Genomic DNA, 27786 nt, shown 5'->3' on the forward strand with positions numbered 1-27786 from the left:
TCCTCTATCCAGCTACACTCAAATTAATAAACCTTTCTGAAACATTGCCCACTGAACTCAGAGGCTGGGTCCAGTGATCTTGATATGTGAGCCCCTCACAGATAGTGATAAGTTGGTGAGATCTACCTCCCCACAGTCAAGTTCTAGTTCTTTTCAATGGTAAGTGTTAAGATTTTATCCCGCATCACTCATCTAAGTCACCCAAACTTGATTAATATATTTTAGAAGTTACTCTATCTATAACCTATTGGTTTTAAAAGAATAAACAAATAGAAAGTGACATGGAAAGTGGTTTGCTGTCTGGCCCAGAATTAAATATTAGGAAAACACTGACTTGGTTCTTACATTGGGGAGAGCCCCCTCCTTTTATAGGCATAAGGAGGGGTTAATTACATCATTGCTGACATCACTTACATAATTACAAGTTACTATCACTAGTTCACGGATCAGACAGAAGTCACACCTTCATACTATTATTTCAACACATATATCTACAACCTACAATCATAATAATAATACCTGCCACACCATATTACATCACCTATGAACAGTACACACCAATAATACGAATACCTGCCACACCATATTACATCCTGCAATGAATAGACTCGAGCCTCACCCTTCGTACTGGGGGGTACAGGAAAGGAGGACAAGGAAAGTAGACTCGAATTAACCTCACCCTTCGTACATACAGAAAAGGAGGACAAGGAAAGTAGACTAGCTCGAGCCTCACCCTTCGTAATATGGCAAATTTTGGAACCTATTCTTCTTCATATCGCAATCAGAATAGGATAAAAGAAAAGAATGAAGAAACAAACAAAACCAGAAGTATTATTGCACCTCTTATATCTATATAAATGTGAACCACAAGGTCAAAAGCCTTACAAGATCATCGACAGCTATTATCCTATTCTGATTGCCATATGAAGAAGAATAGCCGGCCATGGGAAGGAGAGAATATGATGATCTTAATTTATGCTAGCTCCATGTTGAAGAACAACTTGTATTTAATCTTTCCCCTCGATCACGGCCGAAACCATTCCTCGTTGACACTGGCTGCCGAAGGCCAGTTACATAAAAGCCTTTTGGACTTCGTGTAATAATAGATTAAATATCAAGTAGTAACAAATATAAACGACGTCTAACAAGTGTAGTTTAATTGGAGGGCCAAAATATCAATATTTTGATGAACCCCTTATGTAAACAAAAACAAAGAGATAGTACACGGCGTTTACCCCTCCCGATTATCAACCAGTAATGAAAAATGTGTTCGAACTTAAAGACTAGAGAAGTATTTTCCACTTCTAGGCCATTTCCAAGTACCACTAAGACTCCACTTATTGGCATTTTTAGTTCTCCCTAAGTTCTAGATTATCCTATCCCCAAACCTTCTGTACAATAGCCTATCTTTTTAAGCCAGCCGTCAGGCATCGGAGCTTCTCTCGAATAATTATGGAGTTATAGTGGTCCTTTAATCGGACGGAAGAAGTGATAGTCGTAAACTAGGCCCGCACACCTCTTACCGTGTTAAAAACTAATTAATTGTAACAATTTTTCGAATGCTAATGGGAAAAACTGAATTTCTATTTTCCTACTTAATCAATTAATCAAGACTGTCATCTATTTTCGAAGTGGTAAAACACTCCAAATTAAGCCTTTGTAAGTTAACCATCATCTCAAGTCTGGTCAATGTATGTATCCACTACTAATTAATTTCTCAAGCGTTTTCGCATACATTCAGTTTTCGCTAGATGCTTATTTTTTCAGTTTAAAAAATAACAAACTTTACATTCAGTTTAATCATATATACTTTAGCTCTCCTTAATGCATTTTCAAGGGCGTATCTATTCATAGCCATAGCCCGCTTCTTTCAAATTTTGACGTGTTGACCTGCCCATCGCAGTATCCTTATACAGACTCAAATGCGTTTTAGAGTTCAATACAAACAATAAAAAATTAGTCTATGGTCCATTATGGCATGTTGTAACCCATCAAGTCCACCTCCCAAATTTCCACTCAGATAAGGGCCTTGCTAAGACAAAAAAAAATGTATTTTCATTCTTCTTCATTTTTGTATATATACATGGAGCTGGTTTTGCAGAGGATAGATGTGGGAGAGAAAGAAGACGCCAAACCCTTTGCCTGGAAAGGGAAATGAGTATTAAATAATGTGGTTGCATGGGAGCAGAAGACATGAGTGGAGGGGGGGCCGTTCCATTCATGAATTATTGACCCCATCCCACCACATGTTTGCCTTGTGTCTATTCATGTCACACCTCCCTTTCTAAAATTGAAATCCAACATAGTGTAAAGATATTGTTTTCTGTATGCTTGGATTATAAAGTTAGGTGAGAAATGGTGGGAAGTGAGATTATTATAGGGGCCGGAAACGTTTGGTACGCACCATATTTGCACAGATCTAATCAAACTCCTCTCACATACATATAGTTGTTTGTAGGGAGGTCCACTAAAGCACTTTCACAACCCTTCTAGCCCACTTCTTAAGTTCCTAACCCCTCTAGTCCACTAACCTAATAAAAAAATTTCTATGACAAAAATACCCATCTTATATAATCACTCATAAAGAAAAAATCCTAGAATCAAATCTGTAACACCACCTCTCTCTCTCTCTCTTCCGGATCTGTAGCACCGTCTCTTCATCTAAGGTCCGGCATCCCACGATCGCCATCCCATGAAAAATCCAGTGGCGCCGGCTTGATCAACCCCGAACGCCGTTAATTCGTTCGGTTTGGAGGAATCATAGTTGATGGCTGCCATGGAGTGGATGATGTCGAGGGAGGCAAGGTCGAAGTCGGCGACAACGTCGTTGAGGAGGATGTCGTCGTTGTTTAAGTCGCGGAAGAAGCCGAAGCACTTGTGGTCGTCGAACCAACGGACGGTGCCTTTTGATCTTGTTTCGTCAACCATTGATGGATCTCAATCCAAGGATTTCTTTTTGTTTCTTTGTTATTTTTTCCTTCATCTCTATTTTCTGTAGCATATAACGTTATATATGTAAATCAATTATCTATGTCGGGGGCTGACGAGGACTGGATAATTGTATTTTTAGTTTTGTCTTTGTTGAGCAAAACACATATAAGCTTATATGTGGAATTCACTCAAAAAAAGAAGTTATATATGTGAAAAATAAAAATACATGTTTATAAGGTTATATGTGTGATCAGAGATAGCAGAGATATCATATAAATAAATACACAAAAAAAAAAATTAGATGTGACAAAAAAATGAGGTTATATGTGTAATCGGAGATGACGAAGATGTCACATAAATAAATACACACAAACAAAAGGTTATATATATGACAAAAAAATAAACATATAACCTTATATAAGGTTATATGTTTATAAGATTCTATGTGCAGCGACGGAGTGGGTGATATCTAGAAGGTAGAGAGAGAGAGAGAGAGTTGTCAAAATGCTAAAAAAAAAAAAAAATTAGAAAGGGCATTTTTGTCTTGTATTAATTCTTTTTTAGTTTTACAATGGCCTAGTTTGGCTAACACACACACATCTCTCTCTCTCTCTCTCTCTCTCTCTGTGTGATAAAGTAATCCGACAAATATCACGCTTTCCTCTCCCATCTCTGTCTCTCTCAAATAATTATGTAGTTTCTTTTAATCGGACCAAAGAAAGGATAGTTGAAATGCACGTAAATTAACCCACACACCTCTTACCGTGTTAAAAACAAATTGTAACAATCTTTCGAGTGCCAATGGGAAAAACTGAGTATTTCTATTTTGCCTACTTAATCAATCAAAACAGGTTATGAGCAGGAAATGAATAAGTACGTTGAACACACAGAAAATTACTGTTACAAAAGACTCGGTCGCAAATTGGCTTAAGTTCTAGTTGCCGAATTCACATCTATCACACCTTTGTGCTTGACTGCCCTTTGCTTTGTATTCTCAAGCTTTCCAGTTTTCCTTCGGAAATCACCAAAAAACTCTCTCTCTCTCTCTCTCTCTCTCTCTCTCTCTCTCTCTCTCTCTCTCTCTCTCGTCTTACGTAGAAAAGCGCGTACCTCTTGGAGATTTGAAAAGAAAGATCAAACTTCCAAAGATCTAATATATACTCCAAGATACACTCAAAGAAGCGCAGGGTTTTTCTGCTATCAAAACTTTCGATCGATCGATTTCAACACCCGGTCGTTGACCTTAAACCCAATTCATCGTTTTCTTAAAAGCTTTCTGATCAATATAGTCCACACGACATCCGACTAACGTCCGATCGATTGATCCAATTCCGCCCGATCGATTTCTGAATCCGCTCAATCTATTTTCAGATCAATCTACTTGTGAAACCTGTTTGACCCATGTTTTTTACTGTGAAGACCATCTTACACTGCGACCTCACACTCCACTCTTAGTTACAAAGATAAACATGATTCATTCCACTCTAACCTATAGAGATTCACTAGGCTAATAAGATATGCAAACAAGTATTACAACTCATCAACAAAGTGGGATACGAATAAATGTGTGGATTATAAATGAAATAGCTAAGCGAAAGGGAGCCTGACTTTTTAGAGCCAATCATAAAACAAGTGCCGGAACAAACTCGACCAAAGGGAAAAGACAGGCCATATTCACGAGACATGTCATTCTCTCACAATACATCACATTAAGTTTTTATTTCCTTTAGTGAAATGGAGCCTAAATCATTGCGTTTTGATTGCATTCCAAAGATGATCAACCCCATGAGGCTACTAGGGAACAACAATCATCAATTTTCCCAACAAACATTAGGGTCATGTTTGATGCGGGATTGGCTTAAAAGGGAGAAAATATTCACTTTCTTGTCTCAAAGACCAAATAAATAAAAATTAGTCTCATCTAACAATTTGGTAGGCCGAGATTGCAATCAAAGCAGGACAAGACGGCACACGGCGGTACTATTTCGAAAACAATAAATTCTAAATACCCAAAAAAAAAAAAAATACCCTGAAAAGATAAATAACGGTCTCAAATAAAGAGAGTCTGATCCAATCTGTTGGGCAACCACCTCCATTCAAAGGGAGTCCGATCCAGTCCCGAGATTGAGGTTACAACCCCTTTCTTCGAAAATGAATGTCAATCGAAAGAGCTACGATGGTTGGAAAGCAAAGATGGGAACACCTTTTTTTCTCCTTTCGTTGGTCCATTTTCTCCCTCCTGTTGAGATTTGTGTTGTTCTTTTCCTACTTCAATAATGCCTTCATGCGTGATAGTTTGTGTTTCTTCTGGAGCCTTTTTCCTCCCTCCATGAATCCCTTTCTCTCCCTTTCTGTGAATCTTATTGTACTCCGATGTACTTCAATACCCTACGTTTTTATAGCTAATACAACGAGATGCTAAAGAAAATTAATGTCTGGAGGAAACGCCAAAACACGTAGCTATAGGCATTCAAACAAAACTTCAATGCAGAAAAAGAAAGAACTCAAAACCCAATAACCACGAAGTACACCTCAAAAAAACAAACTCCTAGTGATGGTAAAACATAATCACACCCCAAAAATATAACATAACAAAGCAAAAAACTCATGGACAAAATCATAACTTAAAAACAACTTCCCGACAGTATTAAGTTTGCCAAAATTGAGGCTTAAACATTACTATAAGTCAGTTGAAAACACATTTTACTCGACGCAAAACAGTAACTTTGTCAGTTAGTATAATATTTGTACCAAAAAAAAAAAATACTAGTATAATGTAGCAATGGCTATTAGGTCAGCATCACCTTTTACTTTCGAGCCTGAGTATCCAATAACACAAGTCTTCATTGTAATGAAGATACTCCTGCAATTCTCATCCGATCCCCCCAGAAATCCCAAATCCAACAATACAATGTAATTCTTACTCTTGTCCCAGAATAGATACAATTGTGTGTGTTTGTGCGCATGAGAGAGAGAGAGAGAGAGAGAGAGAGAGAGAGAGAGAGAGAGAGAGAGAGATGCTCAATTTCATTTTGAATTAACACTATCTTCCTTTTCTCTATTCTACCTCTGATGGAAATGTGCCAACAGAAATAACAACAAATCATGAACCCGCCAAAAATCATCAGCACAGATTTCTCATCAGGCAATTAGAAATACAAAAGCTAAAGGGCCACTTGCTATACTATCTATATACGTCGTGTTCCCTTGTTTCCTATCCTCCTACCTACTGAAGATCACCCACATCCTCCATGTAAGACCACACTCCATCAAGTGTTACAGTTGGTACCTGCCGAATCTTAGCTTCTTCATTGCCAAGCCAAAAGAAATTTACCTGCTGATTTCCCACACAATGAGAGAGCATGGTATTGATTCCCAAGTCTTGAGCATTTAGTTACTTTCACTGACTGGGTATCGTTTGCCATGAACATTACTGTTCTCCAAAACTTATGACAAAGAATAAGAGGGTTTCAGTTTCCAAAACCATACTACCCAATATCAGTCAATTCAGGCAAAGAGGAACAATCATCTAGGCCCGAGATGAATCCGGGAAGATAGTCATGGGAGACCAGATCAATAACATCCTGCGACTCCAAAGAGAGCCTATCCATGTCAAAGGGGATATCACTGTCAAAAACATCAATTCTAGGATCTGTAAAATGGGGTGGTGTCAGATCAAAACTGGAATCTGCGGGAAACGTTATCGTTGGCCGGACTACTAGATCCGCAAAGGGCGGCCGTGTGATATCGTTGTACTCTGATGTCGTTTTCCTCAATTTTGATTTGGAAGTTTTAACCGATTCAAAAATAGATAGCTTATGTTTTCCCAAGGCCTGGGATTTTGATGGTGTTCGATAGTGGACATCACCACCTACTTGGAAGGCTGCTGAAGCCCAACTCAAAGAACCTTCAGTGCAATCTCTTGATGCAGTCCTGAGAAAAGGAAATAGAATATATAAGATTGTCTCAAGGTAAAAGACTTACATGCATGGTGTAGAATTGGTTTGGGATTGTAAACGGACTAGTTGAGGCATACTATTGCAATTGTCATACTTATTGTAATGGTCCAATTTGTATTTTTTCACACAATTTTATGTACAAATATCCTAGAATTATGAACGAAGACCAGTCGGATCCATCATCAATAATTTACAACAAGCGACGAACCATGGCTACGCTAATAATGCAGAACACCAGCAACACAGGAGAATTCACAGCTGAAGATCGCAAGTAATTACTGGACAAGATGGTCAAGGAGATTAGGGTCTAGCTTGAAAATATCTTAAATAAGGAGGAAGATCAAAACTCAAAAAATCTGAGCTTCTTGGAGTTCAAAACTTATCCTCCTAATTAGAATAATTACATCCTTCTTGTGTAACCTAAAAGTAGTAAAGTGAATCATTCTTTCTATAACTGAAGCTGTAACGAAAATAAAGCAGTTAAAAGTACAATGTTATAACCTCTGTTAGGCTAAAACAGAAAAGGCAAAAGCAGCTAAAGTTCAATGTCATAACCTCTGTTAGGCAAAAACAGAAGGGGACTTTTGCCCGCTTGGGTATCAGGAATCTTGTTGACTAAGATAAGGCCGCCACAATGACATGCTATGGGCATTAAGCAAATTAAAAGACACTTTATGGGCTCATTTGATTGGCCGCATTGGACCAATCTTACAAATATGGGATATAAAATACCTCGGGTGATGTAGTATTAGTAATACCCTCACTAGTAGTCTAGTCAAACAAATATGGCCTTGGGTACAATGGCTTGATACCTAAATGGCCTCTGATTTTTAAACTACCTCAGCTACACAAAACAGAAGTAATTTGAATTGCACTGTTCAAGAGATACCAAAATGCATGAACTCAAGAACATTGATGCTTGAGATTTCATTTCATATCAAAATCTCATGGTTCAGCTGAAGTTCAAGTTGAAAAAGAACAAAAGACCAACTAATCACCAAAGACCTGCTTAGCTCAGCATATACATTTATCAACAATGAGAGAGAGAGAGAGATTTGATTCTCTCGTTTTGACCATGACAACAATCCACCAAAAAGGGACAATGACATCATAACGTAGAGCCCTAAAAAGAGTTTAGCAGGACATGAGGCCATACCTGAAATGGCTCTCAGCCGAACTTTGGACGGATCTAAGATGCTGATTTGCATTTGCAGACATGCTTGCAGATGGACTTGGTGGATCTGGAGCGAATATCGAGAGATTTATGACAGATGGCAAAGGAATCACAGAGTCACCTCTTTCCCTCTGAAGTTCCAGCGTAATTTCCAACCGGTCCACAACACCAGATGCTTCTTCCCTCTGATTCAAAACGGAGACTCCGTCATCTCGTCGCACGCTATCGGCATCACAGAGTGCAGCTGCTACTAAATTGCTACATTGAGTTAAGTTAGTGAATCTCATTGGTTCTGATGACTCCCTTGTGGAATTCAGATCAATCTGGCTAACTATGGAAGTGACATGCCTTCCACCATAATAGAAGCCATTCCGGGAAGAAGAGAGAGACTGACGGCGCTCAAACCGGGATGTCATTCTCCAGACTGAATAAAGAACCGCAAAGAAGTGTTTCTGAAGTAGTGGCTCGTTATCAGGCAGTTCAGTGGCAACATCCAATAGCACCCGAATATTATCCTATCGCATTCATAAAGCTGGTTACCGCAAATGTTAATACAAAATATTGAAACAGGAAAGATGTTCAACTGCTGGATACAATAATCATGTTTTTCAAAGGTACTCCCTCAGTCCCACCATTTTTCCATTTTGGTACGTCCCATAATATTTGCCCACTTTCAAAAGCCAATGGACAAAACTTGACGTTATTCCCGTTTTATCCTTCAAATTTAGATTCAAATTTCAAACTCGCAATGAGTGACTAAAGGGTATATTAGGGTAACATCTAAAGTGCAATCATCTTGTCTCCTTAAACAGTTGAATTCCCCAAAATGGACCAACATTGGGGAATGAAGAGCATGTACATTCACGATTGATGAAATATGTTCCATTTAAAAGCCTGCAGCTACTGCAAACATAACTTTAAGGTTGGCGTACATTCAAAGGAAAGAAATCCATCATATAGCCTGGGATCAAGGTTCTAGGACCTTATTACCAAAACTAGTGGGCCCGACTTTGATTTTGTACCACAAATTTCTTTCAAAATTCAGTCAGACAGCTGGAAACTTACCCGTCCGCCTAGTTACACACTTAATCTACATTTTGCACTAAACCAAGGGAGTGCAGTTAAACATATAACCTTGCTGTTGAAAAATGTCTAAGCACCCAAAAAACACGTGAAAGTGATAATAGTTTGAAATCCCTGGTCAGCAACGACTTTTGGTTGCATTTACAGGAAACAAAGAACCACTTTAAACCCATCACACACTGACAATTGTCACTATACTTATTGCTTAGGAATAATGGTTTGTAACTCATTCCATATTCCCTATCCTGGATTTTTTTTTGTTTACCTACGTTAGGAGGGAGATTAAAGACTACATCTGGCTTTACCTCTGTCACTTTGAGAAGAGCCTTCCCAGAGCAAGTGTTGCCAGCTTTTTCATTGTTAGGATTGTCTGCTGCAGACAAGACATGTCTTTGGATGAGTTCCCTATACCTCTCACAGCAGTGGACAGAGTGGCGGTACCTCCCCCTATAAAGACCGCCTGCTACCATCCCATATAAGGTTTCACTAACCAAACTCCAATGTGGGCCATATTCATGTACAAGAGCACATAACATCGCATCCTCCTCAGGCATCCAAAAATCAGGCAATGGAAGACAATCTCTAGACCAAATATTTCCCTTCTTTTTCAACTTCTCTGGTTTTATCGTCAAGACCCGTTTTACGGGCATTGCAGTGATGGAGACTTTTCCAGCCATCTTGCTCCTGCCTATTGGCTTCTGCTCAAGATCAACACTTCCGCATAATTTTGAGTATTTTGGTTCATCAAGCTGCTCACTAGGTAGATCAGATTCCAAATCTACAGCACATAATTCAGGACGAGCCTTCTTGACCTTTTTGGACTTCCTTGAGCTGTTCTCTTCATCGCCATCTAGTGCTTCTTTACGTTTCTTCTTCACGGTCAAATGGCGCGATACCATTTCCGAAGAGGTAGTGTCGTAAGAGGTGGCCTCGTCATCAATCGACATATGCTCATTTGGCAGGTCTTCCTTCACAGCTTTTGATTCAGATGCAAGAGCTGCTTTCTTTAGAGATTTGAACTTGGCTTTCTTTGGTTTCTTCTTTGACTTGGGTTTAGAAACAGCAAGTACATCATTCCTGCACCAGAGAATAGAATCGACAAATGTCGTAAGTAGTGCATTCAAAATATAACATCAACTTCTCTATTGTACCCACTTTATGATAGATACAAAATAACTTTGCCAGTGTCAACATCTCTTGCCTATCTCAGAAATAAATACAACCCATGTTTCATCAAACTTTAGGTTTCCGAAGGTAACAATGTCATACACCCATTAAGTGCCATCCAACCTGTTACAGCTAGATGGGGAAAAGGTTTTACAAATAGATACAAGCAACGATAAGGTACATCAGTTTATCAGCATTTCCATTATACCATGCAATTTACATAATTTCACTTCTAATGTGAGACAATAGAATTTTCACTAATGTTTGTCAACTTTGGAACGGTCATGTCATGCGGTCGGCCTTTTGACATAAAATCTTATGGGACTCGGATTCCAGTGCTGAAAGAGGCAAATCCATTAAGAAAAAGTATTTCACGTGGATAAGACAAGGGGCTCCCAAATTGCAACAAACTACCAGACCAAAAGCTAAAGCTAGTCGAGATTGAAAAAATTATTTCCGTTTCAATTGTTAGCTTCTGAAACGCTAATGCCTACACCCCGCAAGCAACTAATAAAATCAGGACAACAAAAATGGGGTATGATAAGAAAAGCATATACAGTTAGCTTTGTCCAATGCATCATCTTACCTGATAGAATCAGAATTTTCACGATCCGCCTGTTCCTTCTCTTCAGCTTCACGCGCCAAGTCTTCCATCAGCTACGAGAAGATCAGCAAAACATTCAGCACGAGAAATTAAAAGTTGTGCCCAAAAAAAAAAAAAAATTCAACATATGGTACCGACCTGATGTTGAGCCAAGGCCTCAACTTGCTGTCGATATGCCTCAGTAGCAAAATCAGCATCCCATCCTGTACAAAAGAAATCAGTATCTTAAATGGTAGACTCAATTGGGTAGTGTTCGAATTATACAGTTATTATTTGACAAGCTCCAATCTCTCTCTAGAATTAAGTAAGCTTATCCCATGTCTGACATGATAACATTACAATATTCGCACTAGGAACGTTAGGAAAGCATGGTCCCCATGAAAAGTTTGCTAGTAATGATGAGAGTATGCCAGCTATTTCTAGTTGCAACATGGTATATAGGCAAACCGCAAACATTTGTTTGCCTTACAAAACAAACATTATCCACATAACACTAGTGCACACGGGGTTAAGTTAAAAAATTTCAAAAGAAACAAAACAGAGTAATAGTACTAAGTTCTTACTTTCATAGACGAAAGGTTCCTCATCATCATCAATCTCCGCTTCCATATCCTCCTTTAACTTCTCAATGCGATCCAGCTCCCATTCACTTTCTTCAAACCTAACTTCTGATTCCTTTGATGTTTTATCTATAATTGGGTCCCACAACTCTAGATAACGTATAGCATAGCAATCAATTGGACGTAACTGACTTTCAAAGGACAACATTGCTTGCCCGGCCGCCGCAGCTGCTGCAGCCATCTGTTTGACATCAGCCAGCATGTCAACATCGTCTTCCTTGGCCACAAGAGTCAGAGTTGTCTCTTCATTTACATCACTACCATTTATTATCACCCCATTTTCCTTATTTGAAGTTGAAATCAAGCCATTGGGATCAGCAGCCTCATCAACCTTCAGATCGTCCTCATTTATAAACTCATCATCTTCCAACCTCCCAATACCTTCTTCATTAAACTCCTGATTGTCCACAGCCTCTTCCTCTTCAACTTTCTTCAAAGCCATGTAGTCCACTTCATCTTCTACATGCTTCAAAGCAGCCTCCACATCCGCGTTAGATAAAGAAACCTCACTTCCATTGGTGCAATTTTTCTCTCTCTGCATGTTCCTTGTGGTAATTGCTTGATGGCCCGAAAACAATTCCACCGGATCCAGCTTCTTGAAAAAATCAGTGTTGTACCCTCCACTCTGTATAACCAAATCATCAAGGGCACGCTTCTGCTTTGCCTTCTTTAAAATGTTCTCTTCAATTGTGCTCTGACTGATTAAGCGGTATATATGCACTTCACGTGTCTGTCCTATTCTATGGCACCGATCTTGTGCTTGTTGATCCATAGCAGGATTCCAGTCACTATCATAGAATATAACAGTATCGGCCCCAACAAGGTTGATACCAACACCACCACTACGAGTCGACAATATAAAGAGAAAATATTTCGGGTTTGTATTAAATCGCTGCATCAAGGTTTGCCTCTCTTCTGGCTGGGTGGATCCATCTAAACGCATGTAAGTGTAACCGTATAAATTAATGAAAGCCTCCAAGATATCAAGCATCTTTGTCATTTGAGTGAATATCAGTGCCCGGTGACCTTCTGACTTTAATTGCCTAAGCAAAACTGAAAGCTCCTGCAGCTTACCACAGTCAAATTGTATGAGTCGCCTGTCTGGAAAATACAATTGCCTGCGGACGATTGCAGGGCGCAAAGGTGTTAGAAGGGGTGACAAAAATTCAGTGCATCTCTCCTTGTAAGTTGGGAGCAAAAACACGGAAGTTTTGCTTTTACTGCACCAGCAAACAGGCGGTGGGGCCCGTGCAGCTGGGATTGCAAACATGAAGGATTCGACCTGATTGATCATTTTTTGGAAGTGTTCCACTGGTGACAGTACAATTTCAGCAAGCTTAGAGGAGTTCAAGGGGTTTCCCTTCTGACGCTTAATATCATAAACAGGATTGCTTACGGTGACAAGCTCCTGTAGAGTAGTGGAGTAGACTGGTTTTCTCCTGCACCTCAAGGAATTCCACCATGCAATAGCTGCTGTCCGTTCTTTTGTTTCTCGTTGTCTCTCCTCCAAAATTGCCTTTCGGATATCCTCAAATATGTTTGTTCCATGGAATTTTTTCCAATGCTTGAACCCAGGCTCCAATTCATCAATGTTAACAAGGTCTGCACGCCCCTTGATCAAGCTTGATGGGGTAGCAATAGCCTGAACTTCCTCACTCTCCCAAGAATTCATGCTAAAATCTAGGTGGGTGAATAACAAACCCAAACCACTGAGGTCAATGGTAGAAAGTGAGTCAGGGGTAAGCATAGAGCAAACAGAGGAACTTAATTGGACTTCAATGCCATTCATATCAAAAGAACTAACAATGGGACGACCTTCAAACAAATCAGGATGATTACAAACTTTGCGAAGTTGCATTATGACACTGATCATCCCAAAAAAATTGGAACTCGCTAAAGTAGCCTGTGTTTCTGAGCTAGCAATGAAATCCTCATACAGATTACGCTGCCTCCTAGAGAGTCTACAGTAAAGCACATGCTCATGTTTCATAGGCAGCTGTTTCTCCACATCTCTTTTCAATCGACGAAGAATAAAGGGACGAAGAACATTATGCAAACGGTCAACAACTTCTTTGTTTACTTTTTCCTGCCCCTCTACCATCCCAGATATTGGATTACTGAACCAATCCTTAAACTCTTGATGAGATTGAAATATATGGGGCATCAAGAAATGCATTAGAGACCAGAGTTCCATAAGATCATTTTGCAATGGTGTTCCAGTTAAAAGGATACGCCGCTTTGAATTGAAATTCAAAAGTGTTTGCCATCTCTGGGACTTCCAGTTTTTTATAAGATGAGCTTCATCCAAAATCAAGTACTTCCACTTCTTCCGCTTAAAAATTTTGGAATCCTGTATAACAAGTCGGTATGTCGTTATACACACGTGGAAATAATTTGGTTTCATCCAACCTTGCCTCTTAATTCTCCTTTCTTTTGCACTTCCAAAATACGTTAATATTTTAAAAGCAGGACACCATTTGAGAAACTCTGTTTCCCAGTTGAGCATGACACTTGTCGGGACAACAATGAGATGGGGACCCCATATGCCCTTTTCACATGCAAGGTGAGCTAGAAGAGCAATTGTCATAATAGTCTTGCCTAGCCCCATTTCGTCAGCTAGGATCCCATTAAGTCGCTTCTCGTACATTGTAACAAGCCAGTCCAGTCCAATATGCTGGTACTCACGAAGAGGGTACTTTAGAAGAAAAGGAAATTTTGTACGCACTTTGGTAGTTGAGAATGTGTTGCCAGTTGGCTGTGCAGATCTTGCAGCAGCAGCAGCATCAGCAATTCTGCTCTCACTCTCTCTTCCTTCTTCCAGTGCTATCTTAGGTTCTACTTCTTCTTGATTAATGGGTCCCACAACAGGCTGCAGTTCACTAGGTTCTCCATCATCCTTCGTAGGAACATGCTGCTGCTTTGATTTAACTTCTTCCAGTGCGGCAGATTCCAAATGTTCTACAGAATCCAAGAAATCCTCAGAAGCTGACCCAGACTGAGAGTCATCCTCTGGATCTTCGTCAATATCGGATACCTGACGAATGGAAGTGTATTACTAAGAATATCAGAACATACTAGGAATCATCAAAAGCACCCACAACGTACCTTTTTATACCTCGCAAGCAATTCTTCTAAAGGAATTTCACTTTCCTTCTGCAGTAATGCAACCTGCAAAGTTACAGCTTAATTAAAAAGGAATGTAATTCCAAGTTAAACCCAAATCTATGGGGCGGAAAGGAAAACAACAATCAACTAAGCATCAACACATATAGTGGAAAAAAAACATGTGCATTCCTAGATGATTTGAATCATAGAACTAAAAGATGCAGTCTACCTCATCTACGGGCTCATGTGATTCAGTCTTTGCCAGTTCTTCCTCCTCTGACAACGTTGTCTCATCATCCTGAATAAAGAGTTCAAATGAATGTGTAGACATTACGACATACGAGCATATATTAAAACCATGGTCAGTATAGATATTTGTCAAACAATCTCAACAATGAGTTGGTTGCAAGACTCTTTAGTCACCAATTTCAGCAAGTAAAAAAAAGAAACAACACAAGAACCTTGGTCAACACAGACCTACACATAGCTAACCAAGTAGTAATAGATAATTAAACTGCGCCTGTATAGCACTTTCAACTAGCAACCCGCACAAACAACATATTTACCACAACTCCACAAGTAGTCTAAGACATTGAGTATGGCGCATCCAGAGTTAAATACTACTCCCTCTGTCCCACTTTAAATATCCCCTACGGAAATCCGTCCAATTTCAAACACAAAGAAATATATTTCTACATATTATTTTTTAAAATTTCTTACACCAAAAGCACTTTAATTTGGTGCAAGAAAATAAAAATAACAATATGTAGAAATATATATTTTTTGAGTTTGAAAATGCACGGAATCCCGTAGGGGACATTTAAAGTGGGACAGAGTGAGTACATGTGTGTGTGTGTGTGTGTGTGTGTGTGTGTCTCCCACAATCCCTGGAAACAAGTAATGGCATACCTTGAATGAAAGACAATAAACAGAATACACAACTGAGTTGTATGACATCGGCATGCTTATCAAAGTACATACCTTTTCTTCTCCAGCAGGTAGAACAAAATCACCATCCTCCTACATAAATTGAGACACAAGATGAATGCACTTATTATCAAACCAAAAAGGGACAGCTAAAAGATACCTAGCAGTCAGATTTGATTCACGTAAATAAGGATGACCAAGCTATAAAACCATGAAAGCACAAATATATGACGAAAAGCAATATGGATGACATATTTCACACGAAGAAACATATACAACCATGTGTTACGTAGACTCTTCTGATCTTCAGTCCCAACCCATGCCAGCAAAACAACACAACTTCAGAAATACGTATATATGATCCCACGTATCAGACATGAATCAAAATCAAACAATCAAAAGGCTTTGGTTCAAAAAGATGATATCATGCTCCTTGCTGAAGAGTGAAGATGGAAATATAAACACCTTCCTAACATAGCCTGCCACTCTATTTGTGTTCCATTTTCAATGAAGTAAATCCTTCGGATTACACCTATGTTCACACATAGGCAACCTGTCTCCATGCCAAATGTAATAGGCTCAACCACTCAAGTGCCTCCACATTGACATAGGGTGCCAGAGTGGCACATATGAAGAACTAAACTAACTACCAGCGAGCAAGGCTAGCAGAGCAAATTGCTACAAAATGGTGTACCTGGTGCCAGTTCAAATTCCAACCTCTTCAAATTGATCTCGTCAATATTTCATATCTTGGCATAGAACTGCCCTTGACTAGACCCCCAACTTACCCAAGAGGCTAAGACCACAGATGATCCTTCACATTGAAACCTCATAAACACCCAACTCTTACAGGAACATAGAGATACTTCAGCACATTATTCTGTCCAGTGCCCATTGCAGTATTTTCTTAACCCACAGCAACTGTGATATCACAGGTAAAGGGACAAATTACAAAGCTCTAATCCACATTACACCGTGTTTCATTTTTATAAACAGGAAGAAAAAAAATTCAAACAAGGAAACAATCATTTTCGAAATGCACCAATGTGCTAATCCTCAAAAATACTGCACCCAATCAATATAAGATCAACCAAGAATTCCCTAACAGTACCATTGGAAACTTTTAGTAACTTCAGAAATCTCAACAAGTACAATAGATGGACTTGACAACCACTGTTTTTTTCAACTCTAATTGACTGATATTTCTCTTCCAACAATGCTATGTTGGATATCAACAAAAACAAGATGAAAATAAGAAGACAATTGACATTCATAATCCAACACCCTCCATCGAGAAGTTTATAGGGCACATAGATGGTTTATTTTAGACTTCAAACGCCATAAGCACAGACGTACTGTTTTACCAGATAAATAGATCGATTAGGAATAATACAATTTTCAATTATTTGATACCAAACAGTGTTTCTTTCTTTAGGCAATGGTCAAACCTAATAAGGAAAACAAAGGTCACAGTCATCAAGTGTACAATGTTTAGTATCTTCTCCTCATAAGTGATGAAATAGCTCCAAAGGTTGCAGCCAAGTTGACAATTCGTTTCAGTTAACTCAAATGGAACGACAAAAAACACGAAAGACCTAATTATACCACAAATAGTACCCCATACTCATAGTATCTTTTTATTTCCCTTCTTTTTTTTGTTTGAAGAAAGCTGCAAACGTAACTAATGAAGGATTGAAGAAAGCTGCAAACATAACTCATGAAGGACAAAACAAAACCCAAAAGCAATCCAATAGAAAAAATTCAAAATGATAAAGTTAAAAAAAAAACTTGTGTGCTTATATCTCTAACCTGTTCATCAAGAAAGTCATCTGGAATATGTTTTTTTGCTGACCCTCCAGATCTTTCCGATAGGTTTCCTATTTCGTCTGCCTTAACTTCTGCAATATGATTTTCTAAAATTGAAATGTTACCATTACTTGGACCCTGTGACATGAAAGAAAAACAAATTCAGTTGAGTACAACCTGTCTCGCCAATCAAGACTACAACGACAAACACATACAACTTACACCACGACGACCAGGGACGGCAAGTGAGTGGCCTCTGTTATTCTTTGGGAAAGAAGAACTACCATCGACCTTATCTACAAAACCAATTAATGCACAATCTTAGGGACAAATCACATAGCTATCAAAATCAGGAGGTTGGCTGCTACATACTCTCCCTTTTGTCTTCCCACGCATGAGTTTGCTCAGCTGCAAGCACATTCAATTCTGGACTACCTTCTCTGCTGACTGAGAAATTTCTAATTGTTAGAACTTGTCCGACATCGATTAAATTATGATCTTCCGTACTGGTATAATGAGTTTGGGCAACCTCTCCACTCAATGCCAATTGGTCTTGGATTGGATGCTTTGTCACTCATAATTATCACTCATTGCAAATTCACCTTGAGTTGAATATGATGATCACAAGGTTCTGATAACAAACTAACTAATACACACACACACACAAGGATATGCGTGTGTCATATACACAGGTATGTGCGTGTGCATGCAGAGAGAGAGAGAGAGAGAGAGAGAGAGAGAGAGACTCTTAACTACTTTTGTCACATCCAAAATTAGCACCCTTAGTTGTTTCAATTTATTTGTACAGACATAAAATCATGATGACAATAGCGGGACTTCATAAGAACGTGAACGGAACACGATTCACCTTTCTCAACAGCATAACGTTTGATTAGCTCTTCAAGAGGTAGATCTACTTCATTTTGCAGAGCTGCCAGCTCTTCTTTCCTTTCTTCCTCAGTAATAAGAGCCTCGTCTTCCTCAAGTGTATGCTCATCATCTTCCTAAAGCAGCATCACAACACATGGAAATATTTGTTAGTGCATGCAAAACAGAATTACAAACATTATATGATCGTTCAACATCAGAGTTCAATTGTTTGACAGAAGCAGTTTAATCAGAGGGGACCGCAAGTCCACCTCCACAATTACAAAAGACACTAATATCGGGCAACAACAATAACAAAATCCAGCAGAATTCTATTACAGCCACACAGGGTCATATAGTTCAGACAGAGTAAGAAGTTTGAAAGATGGCATTTATAGAGAAGAATGTAGTATAGAGGACAATGTATGTCAGAATACAAGACATGCTACTACTGAATATAAAATGTGATATGTCACACACATGCACATGTTGAGTTCAGTTACAGGCCCTAATAACCAGGAACAAGGGCTCAAAGTCAACTTTTGTCCATCTCATAGGGGAAGAGCTCTTCAATTTCTTTCCTTGTTTCTAAATAGCTTCTACAAGGGAGATCTAGTAGCAGACAAGTCATTGCAATTGGAAACCTAATTAGCAGAAAGCAGGCCTAGAGAGATCATGCAAAATGCACCTGAATGTTTGCAGTAGCAACTGCTTAAAAATGTTCGCATTAGTAATAGATGTGTTGTATTTATTACGAGTATAGTACATTTATAAAGAAAAGGAAGAAAGATGATCAGAAGACCTTGTCACCGTCCAGTTAACCTCAAAAGTAGGACCTAGCACTGACAAGTAGCTAGTACATTGCTGCAATCAATTGGTCTCAGTCCCATAACCTCTCCAAAACCTTTTCCGGGCTTACCAGTATTCCAAAACAGAAGTGTATCTTTTTCCAATATTGGTTCGCATATGGTGTTAACAACAATCTAAATGTCAATTTCCGCAAAACAGGACAATGGCTTCCAGGGACAGTAAACAAGCAAAGAAGTCCTTATACCGATTCATCTCCAGACCGTACGTCAAAATCTTCATCGACTTCTGCAACATCTGATTGAGATTCTGGCAAATAAAATGTCGAACTTAGATATGAAATTTGCTAAGAAGTAGGTTTCAAGGAAATTGGGTAAAGAAACTGCAGTTTATGCTTACCAACTTCTAATCCAACAGAACTACATGTACCATTTTCATATCCTTCTTCGTGTTGAGTACCAAGTTGTTCCTGAGCAGCAATGCATGAATTTATCGGCTTGCAAGTAATTGGTGAGTTCACAAGGTTTTCTGCTAGCATTGTTGAGTACCTAGTCAAGATTGAAAAGATGAAGCACGGCTTTAGAAATAATGTGCATTACCAAACTGGGATCAAAAGGCCAATGTACCCGAAATAGTTGGAACTTCATGAAAGCAGCTGTACCTTTCAGTTTGCCCCAGAAGAAACTCGAGCTGTTTGTCAAGCGATTTTTTCTTTTTTTCATCAAGTTCTAGTTGATGCTTGTACAGAACCTGGAACGACAATGTTTTGAGAGGAAGGTTTTGAAATGTCACAAGTGTATGGTGAAATTACTAAAACCCATATCCTAAGTAGACTTGCCAGCTTCTCAATTTTCAGCCAAAATTTCTTCACATCTTTAGAAATATTGAGTGCAACTTTTCTCAACCGCTGCTCTTCTTCCTGAGTCATAATGCAAACAATAGTTAGTTGTAAACATAAATAAACAAGACCATGTAAGAAGGTACAATCCTTATGTGAACAATTTCCTATTCTTCTTCCACCAATATAGTATGAAGTGTTTTCATTTGTTGGAAGGGGAAGACGAACCTTCACTCTCTTTTCTCCCCTTGTGGCCGGGTCCAACATGCCCTTGCTGGCTCTTATAGCAACCTTCTTTGCCTGAGCCAATTTCCATTTTCTCTCTGACTCAAAGTCCTGTTAACAATTTCTACAGTGAGCAGAGTGACAATTTTAACCAACCTCTACCTCATAACACAGTGAACGGGATGATGACTGATGTTGATATTTAGTTTGAGTGTGTATCTGTATAGGCATATAATGGGCACAAAAACAACAGCAGAACCCATGTATTCCCCAATCATTGGGGGTAAGCATATAATGGGCAAGAGAATAAATTCGAACATACTGGTTACCCACTTATAAGACTAATTCACTACCTTCGACAACCAAACCATCTCTTCTAAAACATGATCCCAGTGCGTCTTAGGGCGTCGAGGCTCTTTTGGAGGTTCAAGTACCTACAACAGCCAAGTATCCATCAGAAAGGTTAAAAATAAAAAATAGCAGTAGACGAGTAAACTATAGATCTGTTCATGCTTTACCATAATAAGCATGAAGCAAAATGTAAAACCATAACTCGGAAAATAATTCATAACTCCATTCACTATTTTATTCTGTTCAACACGCAGGAAAACTGCAAATGCTTTATTCAACTAATAAGTTACTTTATAACACCACCAATTGCTACCCAGGTGTTATACAGGCCTACAAGAAAGCACGACTGTAAAACACATAAAAGGAAGATTACTAATTCCATGATCTCGGAGACTGAAGTTTGTAGTTTGAAACAATAAAGCAGTCGACTGCATAGGTGCAAGTTGCAACACAGCATGTGCAGCATGGTGCAGTACTGTCATATAATGCAATCCCTTTTCGCTGAACAAAATTTATAATCAAAATATGGCACAGAAGCTCAGATTCATGGAAAAGTCCCAGTATGCCAGTATGGTCATACCAGCATTTCTGCAGTCCAACCGTTGGGCAAATCCATTTAAGCGCATCACACTTTAAACATAAACATAAAGATGTCAAGTCCATGCTCCCTTCACCACAGAATGCCACACTATGAGCACCACAAGTACCAACACAAAGATCTCTAATAGGAACTGGTTCAAATACCCACTCCCCCAGTACCTAGAAAAATGAAGTTCCTCACAATATTGACAATTCTTCCTTCATCGCATCTTGCCTTGTCCTATCATCGTAACCCATTCGTCACAGAAATTGTCTTTGCATCATCTTCCTAAGAGTTAATATGCCATGTGCCTATAAATAATTGTGAGCATTGACCTGGTAGATGAAGTGCTTCAATACGAAACGTGATGCTCCGCCTCCAGTTTTAGAGATACGAGCTACAATTCCTTCTGAATATATAAGCTAAAGAGTAGTGTTATATTCATCAAGGTTCCTAAAATGTTGATAGAGGGATGACGCAATTTGACAAAGGAGCAAGGACGTGGGGAAACTCTGACAAACAAGAACCGATTGAAATGAGAAGTTACTCAAATGTCGCGGGCATTCGTCCCAACACAGCAACAAATTAGAGTGGTTCTTATGTACTTGGCGGTAGGTGGCACAAATTTTTGTGGCTACAAGGAAAGGGTTAGGGGTACACATCATGCTCTCCTTCCCATTAAATAGTCATGCACTTCAGCACACAATTTCATCATGATACTCCATAATGTTCCCACAAAACTTATGCTTCTCCCTTGACACATTCTCAGGCTTGCAAACTGAGCTATGTTGGCTTGAATGAGCTCATTTAACATGAATCTAAGCTAACATGAGGGTACACCTTGGGATTGGCTCAAGCTCAGGTCTGAACAGCAGTCCTAGCTCTTGAGTAAAAGAACTCAAGCTCACTAGGGTTTGCAAAGATATAAGGACAATGACAAATAAACTCCATCCATTTTTAACACAAACGACAAGTTTAAGACTAAATGGGAGGGGTAAAAAATATCTGAAAGCAAAAACATCAAGGGAGAAAGGTCTTTAACAGACCATCTGCATTTGTTTTTACCAGGGCCTTGCATAAACTGCTGCAACCTCAGCCTAACATGCATTCAAAGCAATGAATTGAGCTTCGTGAACAGATTAGCATGAAGTTCAAGCTTGACTCGATCTTTTGGGGCATCTCCAGCCAAAGATAAGAGGAATATACCTTAATGTAGACCAACTTCCAGGCCCTCATTACTAATCACCATCATTAGATACTTCCACGAAGCACAAATAAGAAGGATCGAAATTGGAATACTGAATTCTTCACACTCGAATGAGTGTAATGCATGCAAGAGATATGGAAGTTCAGAGAAAAAGGTTGGTTGTCATCTCGGAATTGTTTGGTTATATACAATTATTAACTGTTATTTTGTAAAAGTTCTTGCCATTTGGCAATATCATTAGAAGCCATGAGAAGCAGAGACCTAAACCAGAGGAGGATGACAAAAAGGACAGAATTTGTGCGAGTAGAGTTTGAGCAGGATGATGCAGCCAAGCTTGAATATTGAAGATGAGACTAAGCATCAAAAGGTGGGGTATAAGATGAAGCTACTACAATAATAATGGAAGGTCTTTCCCTAGCAACAAAGTTGATTAGCCAATATATTTATTCTCTATAGTGGAAAACTCAGCATTGGATGTCAACAGAAACAACACCCTAGAGTACTATCACAAAAACCAAAGGTGGACAAAAAACAAAATCACAAACAATACATCTCAAAACATACCTTCTGTCGCCTAGCCCTTGTTTCATGATCAAGCTTAGACCTTAGACCTTTGGAGGCCATGATTAACTAACAACGTGTAGCATAATGAAATGCCTGAGAATTTTAAAAAAAAAATACCAAAGATATTAGTTCAACCACTCATTTAAGTCAACAATAATAGCAGAGGAGACAACATTAAAAAGTGAAATATCAAGATACAAATGCAATGCAATGCAATGCAACTCTACCATCAACAAAATCCAAGTCTCAACATACTTGCAATAAATGGGGAGATTGAGGATAAGAATGCAAATACAAACATAGATGCGCCAATATGGCAAGGACATGATACCAAATATTTTCTTCATCTGCTGCAAATTCGAGGAATAACTTCTTCATCGTTTACATAGTAACCATATTTGTTGTTTATATTTTTGAAAGTAGTAACTGTGTTACAATCAAAAGGCCCCAAAGAAACGCAACCTTTATAAAACAACTACATTTCAATTTAACTCTTCCAATTTACACTAATTGCAGAAAACAATCGTTCAATCTATATGTTAGGAGAAGGTGTGATCAAAAAACCGGATTCTTATTCCATGAAGCTTATTCATTAATCAATAGAAAGTTAGCAACCTAGAATTCCCAGAAATATACAAGTGCATTGTCATTTATGAGTGTTGATTCATGAGTGTTAAGCAAAGGAAATGACAAATGTCCCCCAATTGTCTGAAGCGTGTCAATTTCCCCTAGAAAAAAGGATTACAAAGGGACAAAAGTTGTCATAAATTGCACAACAAATGTACATATCTGAAATGGACACACTCGAACTTCAAAGTGTTTTTGCTTCTTAGGGTTGAAGTGCAAAGAGAAACAAGCAGCAAAAGGACCACATACACATCAACATCTCCACTTGCCACCCACATGTCTGCTTACCACCATGACTAGATGCCACTGCTGAAGCAAGGTGCTATAAGATAGGACTACTGCAGTGGGCGAAGAAGTCCTTCATACAAATGTAAACTGAAATTTCAAGACATAACCATACAAAATTTAAGAAGCCACGAGGAAGTGCATATAGTTCTTAATTCTAAAAGCAAACAAGAAAAGTGCTTTATGTTACAATGGGGAAAAATTCTCAAAAGGAAAAGACAAAATAGAAGTTCCAAAAAGAAAAGAAAATTTAGTAACTCAACTAGCATGGATAAAAACCTCTTAACCTAATTTTTAATCCCACCAGACATTGAAAAAAGGTAATTGAATCTCTTTATAGTATGTTTTTTAGGTCATAGGTATATCTATGAAGAAAGCACCTTTTGCCAACAAAGGGAAAAAGCTTCAGGTATCAATAGCATAGTACTAGTAACACAATGAAAATATAATCGAACAATCAAATGCCACATCAATAAAAACCAGTGACAAGTGCGCCCATCTCAGGGTCCTAAAAATCGCCTATTACGTGTAGTATTGGCTGTCGTGTGACAAAATTTTGGACCTCCAATATCGATATTTACCTAAGTTAAGGTCATACTATCTAATATCAGTCAATATATGGCCATACAACCAAAAAGAATACGTCTCCTGATATCACAGTTTAGAACAATGGCTCATCTTAACTAGAATTGTTTAATTGGAAGGATGACAAACTAACGCCCCAATTGAGACACACCCATATGGAAGGCAAGGGCTTGACATTCAATCGCCCAATGAAACGAGATAGAATAATAGGACAACAAACCATGAGGCCAGTGAAGTCAAGTACAAAAAGTACTGGTGGGGGCAAGAAATAGGTTGGGCTATTCAACACCTCAAGAAGAAAGGGCTTTCATCTGCTCTCTGCAAGTTAGCAATGGCGTATTACATTAGGAAGGCAAAGAATGACACTGTTTTTGGCAACAAGCAGTACACTTCAGTTGCAATTTATGATATGATTGTCAAGGATGTGTTCTTGGCGGAATTTTAGTCGTAGCCCTGTTAATAGAGCTTTGTGTAGAGCAAGGAACATCTCAGGAAAAAAAATTAATTAGCAGTAGTTGGGCTTCTGTTTATTTTGTGGTTGCTTTTTCTGTCTTGTTTCCAGTAGGTGGCTGGACTTTTTCTGGGGTATGCCCTTGTTTCTTGTATTCATGTCTCTTTTTTTGGTAATAAAATCTCTTTACCCAAAAAAAAAAAAGTACAAAAAGTACCAATGAACTTAATACAACTTCTATGTGCAATGTTGATTTGTTTCCTCTCTTTGTATTCTTTAGCCATTATTTTGGAATCTGAATCAACAGAAACCTTTTCTTATAATCAGCCTCTATCTTTTCGGTGCAGCTACGCAGGGTAGGGTGGATTGGGGCTTGGATCTTCTAAAGGCGGACATGAAATACATTCAAAGTCCTTCCAGTAAATTCTAAATGGATTCCTGAAAAAATATACATGGATTGGTGCACTATGTTTATATCGTATGCAAAATGTAAGCACTGATAGAGCTGATCTTATGCTGCTAAATACAGATAGTTAACGGTACTCCTTGGATTACATAATACTCCGAGAGCCGAGGAGTGCATCCACTTCATCTGTCTATTCTATGAACAAGGTCAACTTCAATATTGCTGTATTTATGTACCATTAACCCAAATGATGTACCACATAAACAGCTCAAGGTTTACCCTTATTTCGAACAAAAAGAAACTCGTTCATTTAAGCATCCTCCGTATTAACTTAATACAACTTTCAATCTCTTATTTGACCATCAAAAACAAACTTTACACAACACAGACAATCAGCCTTCCTAAGTATGACAAGTTCGTCAATGTTACAAAACAGGGCTGAATGCAACTCTTGATGTCCACCTATAATGATTCATACTACAAATCTACCTCCTTCATGTTCCTGAATATGACAACTAAAGTTCACCAAAAATAACCAACAAAGAAGAACGGGCCAATTCGACTCTTGATGTCCACCTATAATGATTCAAACCTCAAACTACAGAACCCTCTCCTTCAATTTTACTCATCGTAACAGCTCCTTCACTCGAAATCAGTACCCAAAGATCACCATACATAACTGGGTACCCTCTTTCGTTCTACTTTATTAGACTTGTCAATCAACCATTTGGATAGAAAGTTAGAAACTCTCCTCCCTTCTATTTTGCTAGACTACTCAATCAACTAAGCGATGGGATAAGCCACATAAAAGGAATCCCTGCCAAGCATAAAATCACCTGACAATTTAATATCCTTGCTAACATGTAGAACCTTTGCTCAACGAGTCAACCAAAAATTCAGACAATGTCCAAACCATCCCAAGGAGATAAAGGAATAGCTTGAACATTCGCATTCAACAATTTGAGTGAAGTTTTACCATCAACTTTGATACACTTAGTCACTTATTCACAACCAACTCAAACATTAGCATGGTCACATAAAAATCCATCATTGAACCAGATACTATTATTTAGCTAATAACACCAAAACACTTGGCCGAGTTTCACCCCCCAAAAAAGCTCAAACTAAACTGCAAGTACTTTGACCATCCTTCATTAGATGTACAGACAATTAAACACAATTCAAAAGCAATGCCTTGAAAGCAATACTCTATCATCATGAGAACCCTATTATCATCTGAAAGTTAGTAACTCTAAGTCTCCAACAAATCAAGAGTATCCAACACCACAACCACCTTTCCCTCACGTGCAACCCCTCTTGGGCTTTGAGATGAAACTACCAAGAAGAGAAAAGCATAACACACATTCAGGAAGGAAGCCTAACATAAATGAGAGCAAAACACAAACAGTTTGACTCGAACCTAAGATCTTCTATAAGCCAAAGCTCCAATACTGTTCCAAGCTATCAATTATTCCAAAAGCTTAAGCTATATTTAGCCCAGCATGTTGCTTATCAAGCTATCCAAGCTAATGTCAACTATATCTCGTCTTTATTTTTGTTGAGGGTACTGCAAGATACAGTTCAAACTGGAAATGCAGCTACATGTCTAGATAGTTAGAATTATTAATAATAATAATAAATAAATAAACAAAACAAGGGTTTTAGAAGAAGCATAATGCAAGTACAATTTTGAATCCCTGAAAATTTACCAAAAATTGATCTCGCTTGAGTGTTTTTTGCTTCTTGAAAAGTTCTACAGCTTTTGGGGTTTTTTCACTTGGGAAGCCATGCCCACTTTTATGGGTACTTTTCTTTTCTTATTTTGAAGAGGTGGTATGGGTCAGGTGGAAAAACTGAATTGTGAGAAGCTCTTCTTCTGGCCTAAGACTTTAAAAAATAACTTCAAAAAAGTAGGGGGAAAAGACTAAATTCTTAGAAGCTCCATTTTGATGCTTTTTTGGCTTTTGTTCCGAAATAAAAGGAAAAAGAAAAGAAAAAAATAACAATCTTTAACACCAAAGACCTAGAGATGACTACTACTATCAGCTCAATGCATGTACCTATTTCCCAGGGCCGGCCCTGCTCAGAAGCCTAGAAACCCACTTCTTCAGGCCCCCAAAAAAAAATGCGAAAAAATAAGTGGGGCCCTGAATGTGCAATACTCCTACGTCTGCGTTGATTTGATTCACTCCTGGTGTGTGGATCGGACATTCCTTACTCCTGAAGGTGTGTTCTTTTAGTAGAACCCAAAAGCATTACGTTTGCGCATCTAAATTACCCATAGAGAAAAAAACAAGAACGGAGAGAGAGAGGTACCTGTTCGACTTGAGATTTCGGGCTGGCTCTGATTCTGGTCGAATGGAAATTGGTAGTACTCGTAATATCTTGCGACAATTACATAGAAAACCCTAGAATTTGATGCTTTATATTGCGACAATTACGTAGAAAACCCCTATAGTTTATACGTGTCACGCATTACTCCCCGTACTCCTATTTTTTTTCAAGTTCGAATCTTTAGACTTCTCTGAAGGACAATGTCAACCCCCCGGGGATCATATATGGCAATGTGACCTAACTTTTTAACACAGTTTTTTAAAAAAAAATTACTTTTAATTCT

At 38.6% G+C, this 27786-nt stretch overlaps 1 protein-coding gene and 1 long non-coding RNA gene across 15 annotated transcripts; one reads left to right on the forward strand and one right to left on the reverse strand.

Annotated features, from left to right (window-relative positions):
* Nucleotides 1–5949: 5949 nt before the first annotated feature.
* LOC131320752 (protein PHOTOPERIOD-INDEPENDENT EARLY FLOWERING 1) lies at nt 5950–27595 on the reverse strand. Of its 14 annotated transcripts, none has more exons than XM_058351592.1 (23): nt 27486–27515; nt 24533–24630; nt 23692–23800; nt 22816–22908; nt 20467–20547; nt 20117–20224; nt 19889–19969; nt 19712–19800; nt 19450–19598; nt 19298–19359; nt 18245–18380; nt 17749–17823; nt 17599–17672; nt 17380–17514; nt 15625–15663; nt 14873–14941; nt 14644–14706; nt 11482–14572; nt 11057–11121; nt 10901–10971; nt 9453–10224; nt 8047–8579; nt 5950–6864 (listed from the first exon to the last, which is right to left on the reverse strand). In XM_058351592.1, the coding sequence occupies exons 4-23, from the start codon at nt 22873–22875 to the stop codon at nt 6420–6422; spliced, it is 6198 nt and encodes a 2065-aa protein (XP_058207575.1). In that variant the 5' UTR covers nt 22876–22908; nt 23692–23800; nt 24533–24630; nt 27486–27515; the 3' UTR covers nt 5950–6419. The 14 variants fall into 14 exon arrangements, with proteins under 14 accessions (XP_058207575.1, XP_058207581.1, XP_058207579.1 ...); XM_058351598.1 differs by lacking the exon at nt 24533–24630 and adding an exon at nt 27230–27389 and having other exon boundaries at nt 23692–23780; nt 27486–27504; XM_058351596.1 differs by lacking the exon at nt 24533–24630 and adding an exon at nt 27230–27389 and having other exon boundaries at nt 27486–27504.
* LOC131320754 (uncharacterized) lies at nt 16502–17296 on the forward strand. Its single transcript, XR_009198333.1, has 2 exons — nt 16502–17227; nt 17261–17296. It is a non-coding gene; the product is annotated as an uncharacterized LOC131320754 (long non-coding RNA).
* Nucleotides 27596–27786: the final 191 nt, after the last annotated feature.

Source organism: Rhododendron vialii, chromosome 3a (assembly GCF_030253575.1).
Source record: "Rhododendron vialii isolate Sample 1 chromosome 3a, ASM3025357v1".
NCBI lineage: Eukaryota > Viridiplantae > Streptophyta > Magnoliopsida > Ericales > Ericaceae > Rhododendron > Rhododendron vialii.